Source organism: Trifolium pratense, linkage group LG4 (assembly GCF_020283565.1).
Source record: "Trifolium pratense cultivar HEN17-A07 linkage group LG4, ARS_RC_1.1, whole genome shotgun sequence".
Taxonomy (NCBI): Eukaryota; Viridiplantae; Streptophyta; class Magnoliopsida; order Fabales; family Fabaceae; genus Trifolium; species Trifolium pratense.
The window spans coordinates 57,418,359-57,435,583 of record NC_060062.1 but is presented as its reverse complement, the minus strand read 5'-3'; the positions used below and the strand labels follow the sequence as shown (position 1 = coordinate 57,435,583).

General features: G+C 33.7%; 2 protein-coding genes across 2 annotated transcripts; one reads left to right on the top strand and one right to left on the bottom strand.

Annotated features, from left to right (window-relative positions):
• The first annotated feature begins 83 nt into the window (after nucleotides 1-83).
• LOC123881574 (ADP-ribosylation factor GTPase-activating protein AGD5-like) lies at nucleotides 84-8,806 on the top strand. The gene is made up of 11 exons (XM_045930291.1): nucleotides 84-461; nucleotides 1,023-1,081; nucleotides 1,178-1,268; nucleotides 1,785-1,839; nucleotides 1,954-2,044; nucleotides 2,194-2,386; nucleotides 5,596-5,824; nucleotides 6,938-7,116; nucleotides 7,305-7,541; nucleotides 7,631-7,689; nucleotides 8,274-8,806. Exons 1-11 carry the CDS (start codon nucleotides 411-413, stop codon nucleotides 8,428-8,430), a joined length of 1,401 nt encoding a protein of 466 aa, XP_045786247.1. The 5' UTR covers nucleotides 84-410; the 3' UTR covers nucleotides 8,431-8,806.
• A 1,957-nt stretch (nucleotides 8,807-10,763) lies between these two features.
• On the bottom strand, nucleotides 10,764-15,573 carry LOC123881573 (cytochrome c-type biogenesis ccda-like chloroplastic protein). Its single transcript, XM_045930289.1, has 12 exons — nucleotides 15,282-15,573; nucleotides 14,975-15,091; nucleotides 14,671-14,705; nucleotides 14,218-14,348; nucleotides 14,024-14,109; nucleotides 13,917-13,948; nucleotides 13,206-13,367; nucleotides 12,521-12,593; nucleotides 12,324-12,424; nucleotides 11,272-11,364; nucleotides 11,120-11,166; nucleotides 10,764-10,986 (listed from the first exon to the last, which is right to left on the bottom strand). The coding sequence occupies exons 1-12, from the start codon at nucleotides 15,364-15,366 to the stop codon at nucleotides 10,911-10,913; spliced, it is 1,038 nt and encodes a 345-aa protein (XP_045786245.1). The 5' UTR covers nucleotides 15,367-15,573; the 3' UTR covers nucleotides 10,764-10,910.
• Nucleotides 15,574-17,225: the final 1,652 nt, after the last annotated feature.

Here is a 17,225-nt window from a genome sequence, read left to right as displayed (position 1 = left end):
AGAGAGTAATAGTTTAGGGACTAAATTGACTGATTACTCATATATATATATATATATATATACACGAGTTCTATATATAAGTAGGAGTTAATTTTGTTTATGTTAATATTAAAAGGAGGAAATATTTGTCAAAAACAAAAATAGGTTGAAAATATATATAAAGGAAAAAACGCAGTATTAGAAAGCAAGGAGGAAATACCCATCACTCTTTGTCTTCCTTCATCATCATCATCATCATCATCATCGTATAATCTTTTTGTTTTTCTGCAATTCGCAACTTTAGAGAGAGAGAGAGAGAGAGGAGAGAGAAAGCGCGTTAAAAGACCGATTTAACCTTCGTTATTCTTCGTTTTCCTCTCTCTCGCTCGATCCCTCCTTGATTCATTTTTGCTCATCGCATTCGTGTAACCATGAACGAGAAAGCCAACGTTTCAAAGGAGCTCAACGCTAAACACAAAAAGGTTTTCATTCATCCCCTATTTTCATATTTTGTTCCTCATTTCACGATTCTCTTCAGATCAATCACCGTTAATTCTTCCGATTCGGTTCAATCATCGATCAATCAAATTTCCATTTTTCAACATTTTATGATTTCTTATGTCGTTATTAGCTGTTAAATAATAGTAATAGTTTACTATTGTTATTCGTTTTTTCTTCTTAGCTCTAGTTATTATATGATTTGTTACATTTGAGTGGATCTTATATGATTTGAAAAAAAAATTGCATTTGTTTCTTAAATGATATACCTTTCGATTGGATTTTTGTTTTGTTTTACACCATTCGAATCACGATCAATTTACATTTGTTGGAATGGAATTTTCCTTCATGATCCTGAATGCATAACTTAATATTAAGATTTAAGATCATGATTTTTTATCATATCTACTTTAATTTGGATAATTTCCATTTTTGAGTGTTGTTGCATTTGACAATTCCCCGTTGCTACATTTTCTTCCCCTTTTCCTTTTCTCATTTGGTAAATGTTTTTTATTGTTATTTATTTACTTTAAATTTACACGCAGATATTGGAAGGACTTCTTAAATTACCGGAGAATAGAGAATGTGCTGATTGTAAAGCCAAGTATGTATCTGGCTTATTCTAAGTTATCTTTGTATTAAGCATTTTCGGGATTATTTTCTAATTATTTTTTTTTTTCATCGAAATTTTGATTTGCAGAGGACCAAGATGGGCTAGTGTCAATCTTGGCATCTTTATTTGCATGAATTGTTCAGGAATACATCGAAGTCTTGGTGTACATATTTCAAAGGTAATAATGTTATGCTCGTTCCTATATTAGAAATGCTTGGGGTCTGTAGTTTTCTTTTGAACTATGAGAAAACAAGTCATGAGGGAGAATTTGTGTGTTCTTGTTTGTGTTATGGCTATGTTGCTTCAAATGTATCTTGGAATATTGACTTAAGAGTCTAAATTATATGTATTGTTTTGAGATGCTGTATTGGTATTATTACTCGTGTAACTCGCTTCTTATATAAATACTGACAAATGGTTTCCAAGAGAACAACATTAATGAATATGCATTTTTTAACTGGTAATTTGCCTCATGCGTTTGTTGTTGGAAGCATTGTAGCTCTTCTGTAGGGGGAATCTGCTTGTCAATATATTGTTATTCTGTTATTTATTTTTAATGTGGATTTAAATGTTGCTAGGATGATAGTCTACTTGGTTCACAAATGTTTCATTATAACTAAAAGCTTTTTCTAAATTTCAACTTGCTACTGCAATATTTTTATTTTTATATGCTTACTTAATAGTTTTTCTGCAGGTTCGTTCTGCTACTTTGGACACCTGGCTCCCAGAGCAGGTTGCATTTATTCAATGTAAGTGAATCTAAATAGCCACTAGTCACGGCCTCGTGGTTATTGAATTTTGCAAGTGTACATTTGTTATAGTCTTCTCACTGTATTTGTATTTCCGTGCTTTGTTTTAAAAAGCTATGGGAAATGAGAGAGCAAATAGTTACTGGGAAGCAGAGTTACCTCCAAATTATGATAGAGTTGGTATTGAAAACTTCATCCGTGCCAAGTACGTATATTGATGATACCTTCAACCAGACCTTATTTTTTATTTTATTTTTTGTTTTTTAATATTTGTACAGTTTGAAGTGTATATTTCTTGCTATGTGCATCTTGTGAAGCTGACTCTTAGCTTTCATTCACTGCACATATTTGAAGGTATGAAGACAAGAGATGGGCTGCAAGGGATGCTATACCAAAATCACCTTCAAGACTGCTAGAAGAGAAAAGTCCTTCACAATGGCAAAAGCCTGTGGAGAATACATTTGAGGAAAAGAAGAAAATCCAACCATCAAATGCAATTCCTGCTACTAGAATTAGTGTTCTTGCTCCTCCTAAAGGACATGTGCAGGTATCTCTCCTTCTCTTAATTTTTCATATTATTGTGGTGAATTGTCAGCCATTTTAGTATTAAACTCTGATTCTGCAGTCAGAGTAGACTCACGAGTCACTAGTATCTTTTTCGCAAGAAGGGAAAACAGTGTTCCCTTATAACAAATAAAATTCTTAACCTGAAGTTTTAGGTAGTTACCCCTTTACTTTGAAGAATATTGTCCCAACCTAAATGGCCAGTTTTGAATTATTTTTTGGTAAACCAAGGTATCCCTCCTGAAACTTTGGAGATTAATCCTTTGAGGTAACTGAGATAAATTTAAGGGGTTAACCTCCACCAATATGTTTCCACACGTAAAGATCAAGGATCAAACTCCTGGCCAAATTTATTTATTTTTTTAAAATTTAGGGGGCTTAATTTACATAACTGATAAATCGGGGTTATGTTCACTTCTTACCAATAACCAAGTTTTAATTGCAGAGTTGTGCACATCGTAAAACAGTAACATTTTTTACCTAGGAAGAAGGAATATGGTGGTAAACTTTGGAACATAGCCTTAATGTTGTCGTGTGTGTTACTCGTGTTTATGTTTCTTGCATGTCTTAAATGCCCCGACTTACTGCTAGAATTATGTTTTTATTTACAAATTTCATAGTTTACAAGAAAGCAAATTACTCAAACTTAGACAGCAGCATGTAATTAATTCCTCTAGTACCTCATCACTGGTCTGAAAACCTATATATTGGAATTAATCTGTATCTGCACCAACTTAAATAAATTGTTTTCAGCTTGTCATACCTATAACTTTTCTTTTAATAAATATACTCAACAAACTTTTCTTTTAGTAAAGGTGATAAACCATCTTTTGTTGGATAGAGAACTTATCCTGTTAGGCCCCCAAATATCACTAAATAATGAAAAAAAGGTTTTTGAAGGTTTTGATGTTTAACAAATACACAAACCTCACATTGAAAAAAAGGAAAATATTGATCAACAAATAATTCGGAAAACTAATGTCTTAGATATTTAAAACTTGGGTGACCTAACCTTAAATGCCAGAACATAACATTATCCTTATTTGTCCGAATTGGTGTCTAGTTCCAGGTCCATTTTCTAACTTGTAGAGTTCCGCATTCTGCTTAGCACTGCCAATCATCTGAGGTCAAATCCTGAAACAACAATAAAGAAATGAGCTTGACATTTTTTCTCTGAGGCTAGTTTCCTAGAAAGATTATAAGCTACATGACAAGTTATGAACATGCACGACATCTTGAAGGGTTAATAATGAAAAAAAGACAACAGAACCTTTCCCTGCCACCACTGAACGAGAGTCATCAACAATCTTAAATTTCATGTTACCTGCACAAGGACTATATGAAACAAATAAACTATAGACTTTCCTGTCATGTGATCGGTAGCACATTAATCAACAATCAAAGTATGGCTAGGGTTAACACTAAGAAGGATGACTTGAAAAAATCACCTTTCTGGGCTATGGAACAGGAAGGGGCTTGAGCACTAGTTTTTTTGCCTCTTGATAAATTGAACACTATATTCAGTACAGTTCTAGTTTCTCTCACAACAGAAATCTAATTCTTGCCAAGGAATCATTAATTCATTGTAGTAGATAGTCACATCTCAATCACCCTTTTTTTAATAATGCTTGTCACCCTGCTTTGAGTTCCACAGTTTTGATTTAAGACCATAGATCAAAGACGAGTTATGAATATCAGAGTAGGTGTTCTTACAACACCCTAGACTAGTTTTGCTATGGGCAAAAACATGAATGACTTCCCACTTCCTGTTTCCATCAAAGAGTTTTCAGATTTCAGGAACCTATAGGCTGGATCTGCCTTTGCAAGTTCCAGGATATCTCTTGTAAGAAAGCCATATTTCCGCTTGCCGTACCAAATGAGCTGGACATCTTGCGACCATTATGTATAGTTTGAGCCATTTAGATGATTTATAGTTTTGACCTTCACCTCCTGGACCAAATGGACCAGCATCGCCATAGCCACTGTTGTCTTAGTTGCCGAGTCCGCCATGGCTGCTCCTCCTCCGTGGCCTGCACAGCCTGCGAGAATCACAGGGCTGCCACCACCAGCTGGAACCCGAAGGCTTTCACCGCCTATGAGAATCCCAGGACTGGCACTGCGGCTAGGACAGCTTCCGGTTTCGATTCCTCTGGAGCCATTAGCGCGGCTACCTCCTGACTCGCTGGTTGGTGGGTTTTCTCCATCACAAGTAGAGATGCTGGTTGTAGAGGAGTTTTTGTCTGAGTCGGCGAGGGCCTGCTGCCAAGTGGTTTGGCGTGACATTGGGGAATAAGTATTTTCCCTCGATCAAATAACCCAGGGCTTCTGATACCGTGTAGAAAATATTATAAGAACTCCAATGGTGTTTATCCTAATGAAAGAGTGTTCCTTTTATAGGAGAGAGTGCACAAAGTCAACTCCTTAATCAAGGAGTGATATATGAAATAAAAATAAAACGAAATAAAGACTGAATCAAATGATATTAATAGTAATAACTAACTAAATATTTCAAAAGTTGCTAAAATCTGGAAGTATGAGTTTCATTTCCCATAACCTGACATCCTCGCACATTGCCTCCATTTCACTCTTTTATGAATGAGCAAACTAAACATATTGATATCGACTGTCATTTCATTCACAAGAAGAGATTGTTCCCTTGTTGGTTGGATCTAGTGATCAATTAGCTGATATTTTTACAAAGTCTCTTCAAAGAGCAAGAGTTTATATATGACAAGCTCGATGCATACAATTTGTATGCCCTAGCTTGAGGGATAGTGGTCAGATATTGTGTAAATAAGAAATTAGGATCATGCTCTTCAGATTTGACTTTATCCTTTCCTTATTTTTAGCCTCGCCTTTTATTTATATATTGGAATACTCATTGTAAAGAATGAATCATTTCGAAGTACAGTTTACTCATTATTTCCTCTCTGATACCAATTGGTCGAGGTGAATATTGATGGTGACAGATGTTTGGAAAATATTACTGCCTTACTGGTGATAATTTTGACATCTCTTACAAAAAGATAATTTAGCTTAACATACACTTTCAATAGTTTACATGATAAATTATGATAGAGGAACAATTAATTTGTTTTATCTTTTCTTATCTAAAGGAAATTCGTTTTCTTTCTCTTTAAAGTTTAAAGTGTCATCGTTTAGTAGGCATAAAAATAATCAATTTCTAAACAGGTAACTCCAGTAGTGGCTAAACACCAGCATATTGAGAAAGTGGAACCTCTGGTGCCACAAGTACAAGCTGAAACATCACAGGAGACTGGCACATCTCATAACCCCCCTCCAAAAGTTGACTTTGCTACGGACCTTTTCGACATGTTGTCTATGGATGATCCAAATGAAAAGGGCTCTGTCGTAGCTGATGCATCTGCTGACGATGATAACAACTGGGCAGGTTTTCAGTGTATGTTTTCGGTATACTTTTTAAAAATGAAATTAGATGATGATCTGCCCATTTTGTGGCTGGAATCTATTTGTCCTGGTGATATCTAATATTATAATATGAGCTAGAATAGGTGTATGTAGCTCATGGAAAAAAAATAATTTGTTATTAGCATAGTGATGTCTTTGCATGTGAGGTTTATATAATACACAACAACTTAAAGAACATTTCTACTCCTGAAAAATTATGTGTTGACTCTAAGATACAATTATCTTATATATTATCTACATTTTAAACTTTGGCAACCAAATATCTAGACATTATATTTTTGTAACAACGTCTAATCTCTTTCCTGTATAATGATCTTTTAGAATTTAAAAAGTCATTGCAAAAAAAATCGAGTTCTCCCAGGATCCGGTGCTATTTACTAAATGATCTCCATTTATGTAGTTGTTTTGATTTGTTAGCAATTCATATATATGTTAAGTGTCTATCAATTGATCTGACATTCAAAGGTTCTATCATGTTACGATTATCTTGTGAGCTATACTCTAGGTTCCCATAATAAGCATGCTTCTAACCTAATAGCGACGAGTATGAATATGAATGTAAGTTATTATATGACGAAGAAAATGGATTATAACAATTTGAACTTTTTTTTAATATAAAAATGGTAGAATGAATAAAAGTAAAATGGAGTATGTTTAAAATTGGTTTACAATTTTGTTGGTATAGTGATGAAATTAGGGACTGGATAGAATTTCTATGCTATGTAAAACCTTTGATCATGATCTATAACTTAGTGGAAGATCCATCGGTATGATTGTGTAAATGTTGTAATGAAGGGATTTATAAAAGTTTTCATGTTTGATGGGAGTTATTTGTTTCGATGCTACCTTTTCGAGATGGAAAAAAGGACACAAAAGTGCATGTAGGAATGGGAGAGGTTTCGATGAACTGTTTTCCATGATCATATCTCATCATTTTAATGATGCGCAAAATAGGTGTACTTAGGTTTTATTATTATATATACTATAATAGAAAACAGATATGGGAATAGGAGCTTTCAGACATTGTTTTTGAGGATTTGGAGAAGCTTCTTATGATCATTTTGTATTGCTATAATTGTTGCAGCTGCTGCAGAGACTTCAACAGCCGAGAAAACCGACACCAGGAAATCCGTTGAGAGTACACCCCAGCCCACCTCTGGAATTGAGGATCTATTTAACGACTCGTCTTCAGTGACACCAAGTTCTGCTCTTGAAAAACCACAAAAAGATGTAAAAAATGATATTATGAGCCTCTTTGAAAAGGTTAGTGCAATGCTTTTTAAGATTGTGAGATCCTTCTATGACTTGATATGGTTAGTCTTATTGAGGGCCATCACGTCCTATGCGACATTACAAGTGCATGTAGCTGTTGATCTCTACCTACAGATGGGGTGTTTTGTTTTGGTATGTCAATATGATTTTACTTGACTCAGTAAATGGGATATATGCAGAACAATATAGTATCTCCATTTGCTATGCATCAGCAACAGTTGGCTATGCTGGCACAGCAACAGTCTCTTCTAATGGCTGCTGCTGCAGCTAAATCTTCTAGTGAGGATGCCAAATATCCTGCTAATGTACAGCAACCTGGTCTCAATATTCCTATCCAAAGTTGGCCAGCTGCGAGCTACCCAATTCCAGGAGTAATGCATGTGGGTAGTCAGGGAGACCTGCAGAAACTTATGCAGGTAATAATCAATATGAGCTTTTAGTTAGTTGATTGAGGATTTATTCTTATCTGTTCTGCAATTTGTTTATCTTCTTCCTTCTGGGTCAGACAATGAACATGACTTCCGCGTATCCAGCAGAGAGTTCAGTTCAGTATCCACCATCTAGGTATGCCACTAGTCTTTGATTTTAAAGCTTGTTAAATGTATATATAGATAGCTGATACGGAATGATCCGAATATGTCCTGATGTTGCTGCATAGAATTTTGAATAATCTTATATGTTAGGTGCCAATCAGAAGGAAACATGGTTCCACAAATCAAAATATAGAGCATAGACTGTGCAGCCAAAAGGCTATTTAGGGGGTTCTTTATTCCATTGAGTTTATGACTTTAAAAAGTTCATCCTCTTAATATTTTTTTCCCTTTCATAGTTGAGGGTTGATGCCAGTATCATCGGAATAACTTTCATATTAATCAACTGCTGGTTTTGCTTCCCAATATGCTCTTTAGATTTGAGAACAAATGCTAAAGAGACATTGTTTTATATCAAACATTTCTTACAATTTATGAGGATTATAAGTTAGGAAGATGATATCGTAGTCTGAAGACTGTTTCATTTATTCTTGTAACAAATAGTATGTCATTCATTTAGTCATCGATATTTCATAAGCAATTCTCCATTTATATCTAGCATTCTCTTTTATTTATCATACTCCTCTTTTTGTTTAACTAAGTTGCCAATTGTTGCAGTTATTTTACCACGTCACAAGTTGCTCCAGTTAATGGCACAACGACAACGGCAGCAAGTAAACCTCAGTCAGCTACTCCGGTATCATCGAACACTACAAATACAGTGAATGATTATGATTTTTCCTCATTAACACAAGGAATGTTTGCGAAACCCTGATTGACTTTTGTTTAATATGCCCCCTTCTGTGTCATACATACCATGGAAACTAGTTACAAATTACAATTACAGAAAAGTGCACTTCCTTTTTCACCTTTCCCTTGCCTTGTCCTTGGGTTGTAAACCATTTGTAGAGCTATTGAGCTAGTTCAATTTTTCCTCTATTTTTTATATGAATTTTTTCTCTTGTTTGGGTGATTGCTGCCTTCATTTGTATCGATAGGTGATTCACAATAAAATTCAGTGTTATTATCATCATATAGTCCTGTATTTCCTTATATTTCTTCTGGACTATGGGTGTTAGGTCTTCGACTATGTGTACAAAAACATGTTTAATTATATTTCATACATTGGAAGTTGTATAATTTGTTACTTATTTCAAGTGTTGTGCACAATGAGAATTTGGTGACTTAAATGTCTTGAATGGAAGAATACATATGGCCAAAGATGAATACCTACAAGATACAAAAGTTTTAGAAAAATTAATCTTTGGACTTGATTCGAGATGAGTTAATTATAACATCATAACATGAGTTAAATAGCTCCCAACATGAGTTAAATTAATCTATAGCTCACCTAAAATTAACCTTGTTTCTAAATGCCAAATACTCCAAAGAATAAAAGAATGTTAATATTATTCGTAAAGTGTCTGGTCTTACCAATATACAACATTTGTTAAGTAACTGCTTAGTTATCTAATAGAAAATCATGTGGTCATTCATTCTAGTTGATATTTTATAATGTACCTTTTTCCTTTTTTTTTTTTATTGACACTGCCTGCAATGGAATCATATTTATATTCTAAATGAATGCTAAGGATTGAAAATGTATTTCATATTTTAGTGATATAAAAACCAAATGATATTTCTTTTATGTTAGCTAAAATCAAATTTACTTATTTTTAAGTGACAAAATTCGCTATTTTAATATGGACAGACTTAACCCACTATTTTAATTAAAAAAAGAGTTTAAAGATGATAAGCAGTCAGTCAGTGTAATGAAAGTTTACATAAACATCAAATGACAAACCATCACTCTTCCACATCGTATAAGTGGTTTCATAATAATCATACATGAGTAAGGTGATGTGGCAGAAAGATAAAACATTGGACAAAACTTACATGCATTTCCATACATGCATTTCTTACTTTTCCTCTCACAAAGAGGTAGTTTTTTTTATTAAAAAATAATTTTCTTTTATTTTTTCAAAATGAAAAAACACAAATAACCACCTCTTTGTGAGTGGAAAAGTAAGAAATGCATGTATGAAAATGCATGTAAGTTTTGTCCTAAAACATTATTGGTTGTTTGTATAATATTATTTTACTTTGTCTGCTTATATCTTTAATCTCTTAAAAAATTCATGAATAATGATATAGGAATAAATGAATCCTACATGTGCTTGTTTAAACTGCATATGGTTTACTAGTTTTTTTAAAAACTGTAATAATTATGATAGCGGTTAATTTTTAAAGGTTGCCTGAATTTTGCTTTGTTAAGTTGGTAAAAAAATAAGAACCACCGCCGGCCCTAAAACTCTTTTTGATTTTCTTCTTCTTCTCTCACCCATAGAGGGGTGGTTTTAGGTCAATTTTTGGCATAAAATCACCCCTTTACATTTTTTTTTCTTCTTGCTTTTTAATACAAATAAGTGATTTTCACATAGTTTAAGTCTTATAGTTTTGTTTTCATCTTTGCGATTTTATCCTTTGCTTTGATTTTCAGTATTGTTGTCCCGTCTTAGTGCGGAGTATTGTTGTCCCGTCTTAGTGCGGAGTATTGTTGTCCCGTCTTTGTGCGGTGTTCATTTGTTTCAGGTTTGAAGATTAAGGTTGATCCAGTGCAGATCCAATCAATGACTTTTGTACCATCAACGCTACAGATCCGGCGACATGAATGTTCCGGAAACTTCAATATAGTCAAATATGTAGGCTTTTGCAATATGCCGTTTGATGCTATTAACACGGATGCTGTGAGTTTGTTCGCAGATTCATCCTTTTTGTTTTTAGCGATTTTGATTTGTATTTCATCGATGTACTCTTATCAATTTGAATGAATGAATATCTTTTATTTAGTCAAAAAAAAAAAAAAGTTGGTAAAAAAATCGAGCAACCAAAGTTAGATGATAGTATTTGTTAGAAAGTTTCTCACCCAATGCCCCCAAGCTACCTTAGTATTTGTTAAGTTGATAAATTTGCTCAATGTAGCAGAATTTCCGGCGCATTTAGAGAGTCACACATCTTCATGTCTGGCAGTTGGTTTTCACCATCAACGAAGAGATTCTATCTTAAGTGCTCAAAGAATGAACTTTTCTTCGTCCAAAAGCATCAGAATTTTGAATCTGAGGGTCAACAAGATGAACGATTCCCTCTTATTTGAATTTATCTTTTAAGAGTAGTTAGTCGTATGATATATACACACAACAGTTTCAACTTTCAAGTAAAATATCATCACTACATGTTAAAGAGCTACATGATTTTCTACATTGCCATTGTTGTGGCTGGGAAGAGCCTATCTAAGAAGGTATATACACCGCCTCCTAACAGCATTGCTCCGCTGTTGGACAAGAAAATTGCGACAGGTATCAGAAACATGGAGAGTATAATTTATCCAATTAGGAAGTGTGATGACAAGGGGAACACAAGTGCAACCTTCAAGTGCTTATTGATAGTTCGAAATAAAAAATTACCTTATAGGGTTGATCCATGCTGAGTACTTGCGAAATGAAAGCAAGCTCTGTCAATATAGATTTCAATTAGAAACATTGTTTTCAATTAGAGGTCTGTATCGTAAAGGAATCCTTTAAGGTTATTCTATAAAACCAAAAAATCGTGTATGAACCTGTAATGCTCCAGCAAAAGATGCAGCCAAAAGTAAGGGAGAAATGTAACCCGTTGTGTATGTCAAAAGCAAGCTGCCTCCGATCACTGGATTCTGTCAAGAAATCATCATTTCCTTCTTTTGCATAAGATTGACTAAATATGCAAAATGAAATGCAAACAAAAAACTAAATATTGTGTATATTGATTCACATCATGGTCATCAAATCGTGAATCGGAAAACAATTTTCCTAATCGTGAATTGAATCTTATTATGAATCTTTTAATAAGAACCAAGTTAGTTTAAACAGTTGATATAACCTCAAAATAATTCAAAACTTAAGTCATAAACCAAATCAAAATGAAAAATGTCTGGCTATACAAAGTTAACAAAAAAAAACATGTTTGGTTGCACTAAGTTTCGATAGTAATTCATTAGAATCAATCAGAATTCATCATTATAGTGAATCAGGGTTTATCATTCATCAGAATGAAATGAGATTCTAGATGAGATTCATGTCAGAAATATATACATACTAGGGATTTGTATCGATTGGGTTCAGTGTTGCATCGAGTCAAGTTATGACTCATGATAACTACCCTTGATATGGATCAAAACTGTACGATCAAATATATGATGCACCAGAAAGCCATTTGTCATAGGGGAAATTGAGTGCAAAGTAGGAGTGTGCATGGTTCGGTTTCCAATAATTGTTTCCGTAAAAACAGGTTAATTTTTGAAATCGGTTTAAAATGGTTCAGAACCGGTTTATTTTGAAAACTGGTTTAATTTGTGTGAACTGGTTCTAAAATGGGTTTTTTTACTTCCTGTTTTTGACAAAAAAATGGGTTTTTTTTTACTTTGAACCCATTAATTACATGTTCTGTTTATTTTTCCTATGCACAGTAGCACTAAAAAAATTGTGTCTCATGTATTAAGAGAACGAAGACACTTGCACAGTGTGCATGATCTTTGACCAAATAACACTGGTATACCCTTGATTCTTTTTCTAACACATTATATAAATGTTGCCAGCAAGCAACAACATTGGTTACTAACAGGAACTGAAGTACCTTAGATGCAGCGACATATCCCAGAAGAGTAGCAAGAACAGGTGTACTGCAGGGTGAGGCAGCTAATGCAAATGTAAGCCCAGCAAGGTATGCTTGCACACCTAATAGTATAATTCTTTCATGTAAAATTGTCTGCATTCAAATATAATACTGAAAGAACTAAAAGGCAGCATAAGAGCATTGACTATTTGACTTACTTGATGGAAAATTGGCAGCCACTGAACGTGGATCAAAACTTTCGAAGAACGAGGGGAGCTGTAACTCAATTATCTGCAAAAAATGATATTTTAAGGTGAATAACAGTAAAAACACAGCAAAAAGTCCAGTCAAATTTTGAAGCTTCATAATTAGAAGAATGTCTTCTTGCAAAACATACATAGCATGCATCAAACTGTCTCCGATGAATTGAAAATTGTTAAGAGTCCCACATGGATGCGAGATGGCCAGATGATGTGTTTATAATTGGGGGCAATCCTCACCTTACAAACCGGTTTTGTAGGGTTGAGTTAGGCCCAACCCAAATTTCTAAGATAAATCCACTGTAAGAAATTTCACAGAGCTTAAAGTAATGGAAGTAAAGTTTATCTGCATATTTGATGTTGGTAATTTCGAGTTAATGAAACTATGTCACCTGCAAATTGTAGGACTGCTTTGATAGTCCTAAAATACTGTAATGCTTTACAAGATTTAATGACCTTGTCTAGAAGAGGATGAAAATATGATTTCAAAAAAATCAGTGAATAACACTGCCAACTGAGAGTTAGAAAATGAATGTTAGCGTAAGAACTAGGAAATTAAACAAGAAGAAAATGATAGTACAGACTCAAAATTTTGTCAATTTTAGAATATAAAGGGGGTGTGAAAGAGAAATACTTTCAGTACCTCAAGAAGGTTCAGACCCATAATTACAGCCAAACCAGAAGCAGCCAAAGGTAATCCTTGGCCAATCTGTCCATAAGCCTTTCCTGCAAATGATGCTCCCACACCCAGAAGTGCTAACGTGGTTGCGAGACCCAAGGAAAATGCAATGGAATCTCCAATAACCTGATAGAAAGAAGACATCATCCTTGTGAGAATTCAGTCTCTCAAAGTGTTTTTGTGTGTGTCTCTGGGACTTTAGACACTCAGAAATAGAACTTATCCAAAACAAAGGAATCAGTACTGCAAGTGGAGGAAATGATGCTTTGAGAAAATTCATAAATGAAATGTTATAGGAAATAAAAGTATGAAGCATTGACACAGACTATAAACATGACACTGACACGTAGACACCGATAATTATTTGGGAAAATGACGGTGTCAGTTTCATGTTGATTTCCGACATTGACACATTTCAAACACTAGACACCCATTCGATCTAAAGTGTATGCTAAATAGAAATAGAAGGCTTCAAGAGACCAAACACCCAACAATTTAACCTGCAATGCTTTAAAGAAAGACTGTCCTAAAGAGAAATACACTGGTTATGAATTTCTGCCATATATAAGTGCCTAGCAACAATAATTAGAGAAAAGCAAATTTTCAAATAGGGCCATAAAAGAAGATAAGAAAAATAATGCCACATAAAGTAAAACTGGTTACAAGATATATTACCTGTCCTTTGCTTTTACCAGAGCCAAATGCCCCTGTCATATTTCAACAGATTTAGGCATTTTCAAAAGTTTTTGATACCGAAAAATGCAAAACAGCAGCAATCTTACCAATATAACCGAGAGTCAGCGGTAACACACTAAGTGTACAGGGAGAAAGGCTGGTTACAAGTCCTGCCCCATAAATTACAGCCAAACTGTAAAGTTGAATAAGAAGAAGATGAAAAAAAACCATAAACACAAGTTTCGCATTATCAGGCGTAAAGATATAAATATAATAACGTTCAGAGGAATTTATAATGCACCTAGTGAAGCTTAGGGACGATAGTTGGTCCAGAACTGCTTCATTGGCCTGTTGTCCCGCTGAAAATAGAATGCCTCCAAACCAGTCACCGAGACCTCCATCAGCCAAAGTAAAAACAGAAGCAGCCATTTCCTATTCAAATACACATAATTCTTCTCCCTGAGATCTATACCATGACTATCATATCATTTAGATGCATAATGTTTGTCAAAATTTAAACACGAAAACTGATTTGTATGGTCACTCACTATCTCCTTAATTCTTTGTATGGTCGACCATTATATAAATTACAGGTCTTCTATAACTATGATCAAATAAGGACAAAAACTACCCCGAGAAATAAACGAATCAAAAGGATCATTGAAAAGAACCAAGAAAGAACGCTAGAAGATATTAATGCAAAGAAACGTATAAATATCTCAAGATTCTCACTAACACAGTTATTTGTACTTACAGCTTTTGCAGTGGCCGGAGCAAACAATTGTGCCACTGAAAATATTGGAAATTTGAAAAAAAATGCTAATCAGTAACACACAAAAAAAAAAAAAAGGCAGTGATAATATGTCATATACAACTTCCATGTCATCCAAACAGAAGCAATGGATTTTTCCCAATTTTAATTCACATCTTAAAAATTGATCAAACAACATGATTACACAACATACTGATGAATAAAAGAAAGTAAAGAAAGGGATTAAAAAATGAGATAGTAATGTAAAATCCACATTAACCATAGGTTAAGAAACAACGAGCATTACCTGTGATTCCACCAATGAATGTCATAATACTGTTGCCATTAATCTTCAACTTTGACTGAAGAGAAATTTCATTTTCAGCAGGTTTTTTGTGCGCATTGGTGGGAACAATATGCCTGCCTATAACCAAAAAGTATTAAAAAAAAAAAAAACAAAAATATCTTCACACATAAGAAATTTTCAAGATAATTTATGAAAATAGCTTACAACAACCTATATGAGAAAAGTTGAACCACATAAAAAAATTAAAATAAAATGAGGAAATTCATAGGACATAACAACTTGAAAAAGAACAAAAAACAGTAGCAACCATGATGGTGAAGATTGCAATTTGTGATTGTGCAAGATTGAAGGCGAAGAGCGTTACTGCTGCAGTAGCTCATAATCAAACTCATCTGAATTGAAATTTGAATAAGCTGAAAATGAAATGTTTGAGATGAGTGTGTTACTGTCTTAAATTGGAACACGGAACTGAACCGATGAAGGAAGGAAGGAAGGGTATGTCAAATGTGATGTGCTTATGCCTTAATTTGATTGGTTTAGTGTCCACCGCGAGCTGTGTTATTTTCCACACAAATTTTGATGATACCAAATTAGTCCCCAAAGTGTTAAAATTCAAACCCATCCAAATTAAAACGGTTAAACGGTAAATAAACCTCTAAAAAATTTAAAACCAATATCGAATATTTTTAGATGAATTTAGATATTTTTTTGCAATAACTGTTTGATGGGCTTTGATGAATCAGATTTTGGATTCATCTTTCAAAACCCAACTAAACTGCTTAAATATATTTTAATATTTTTTGAGTAATTTTTTTTTTAAGTAAGGAAGTTAAAAGAAAAGAAAAAAACAAAAAAAAAAAAAACTATTCACGAAGAAATAAGGTTTCCATTGCATCGTTCCTAAGAAGATCACAAACGTCTTCTAGAGGAAAAGCATGAGTCAAGAAGTCAGCATATAAAGTTTGCCTCTAGTGGTAGTTTTGCCTTGGAATCTTAGGGTGTGTTTGGTGTAACACCCAAACCCATTATTTATATATTTCTACCTTTAGTAAAATCTTTTTCAAAATACGCAACGAAAAGTAATGTTTGATATTATAAAAGTTGTGGTTCGAGTATTATACTCTTCAATCAAAATAATACTAATGTAGTTAATTAGTAAAAATACTTGTTTATACAAATCTTAAATCAAATAATGTATTTATTAACTATACAAAACAACCTAGATAAGGAGACTCTATATACATATAAAACCCCTTTTTCCCGTGTCACAATCAGAGCGGAGCCTCACCGACGACTCGACATCGAATATCACAAAAACCTGTAAATCTGGACCCCCAACGGTCCAGCACATAACACATAAAAGAGAGTTAGATAACATACTCAAAATATACAAGTGTAAGTAAATGGTACTTAAACACTTCTTCATAAAAACATGCATAATCATACATTATACATATACATCACCATCATTCATGCATATTCATATATCATGCATATACTTCATTTATCAGCATACATCATTAACCTCATTCAATTATAAGCTACGAAAGGTTATAACCAAATATCAATCATAATTCACCAGATATTGAAGCCAATTACATTTAAAAATCATCGGACAATCAACACATACATCAAGTCTAATATACATAGACAATTATCACAAATTCCAAACATATGTGTCACATATCAAATATCAAATAATGTACACATATCCTAATGCAATCTAATGCCACAATCTTCATGCTATGTCCCCTAGACATATCTAATGCATGTGGTACCATCGTCTTTATTAGAGTATCTCACCTCTAATATTCGTCTTTATCAGATAATATAATCCGATATCCGTCTTTATTGGAATATCCAATATACATCAACAATTCATGAATGCATGTATGTAATTCATGAATTCACACTCACACAATTAGCATTTTGCTCGTCATTTATAATGTGGAACACTATCCAACATTTCGTCTTTATTAAGATAACACTATACCTTAATATACGTCTTTATCGAATAACATAATTTGATATCCTTCTTTATTAGAATCATATAATCCTAATATCCTTCTTTATTAAGTTGATTAACACCTTAATATACTTCTTTGATATTTAAACAAACATCATCAACACAATCAACAACAATTATATTCCACACATATAATCAACAACTATCATCACAATACAATTAATCATGGTTATAAACACCTAATTGTATGTTAGAATACCCTAATCACATGTTACAAGTGTCAAA

What these genes read in the sequence shown, in the direction of transcription:
- LOC123881574 (XM_045930291.1), top strand. Translation starts at nt 411, where the DNA reads ATGAACGAGAAAGCCAACGTTTCAAAGGAGCTCAACGCTAAACACAAA. An exon ending in CTCCTAAAGGACATGTGCAG is followed by an intron (nt 2,387 to 5,595) that starts GTATCTCTCCTT and finishes ATTTCTAAACAG; the next exon opens with GTAACTCCAGTAGTGGCTAA. An exon ending in CAACTGGGCAGGTTTTCAGT is followed by an intron (nt 5,825 to 6,937) that starts GTATGTTTTCGG and finishes TAATTGTTGCAG; the next exon opens with CTGCTGCAGAGACTTCAACA.
- LOC123881573 (XM_045930289.1), bottom strand. Translation starts at nt 15,366, where the DNA reads ATGAGTTTGATTATGAGCTACTGCAGCAGTAACGCTCTTCGCCTTCAA. An exon ending in ATTCATTGGTGGAATCACAG is followed by an intron (nt 14,706 to 14,974) that starts GTAATGCTCGTT and finishes CAATATTTTCAG; the next exon opens with TGGCACAATTGTTTGCTCCG. An exon ending in CTGGTAAAAGCAAAGGACAG is followed by an intron (nt 13,368 to 13,916) that starts GTAATATATCTT and finishes TCTTTCTATCAG; the next exon opens with GTTATTGGAGATTCCATTGC.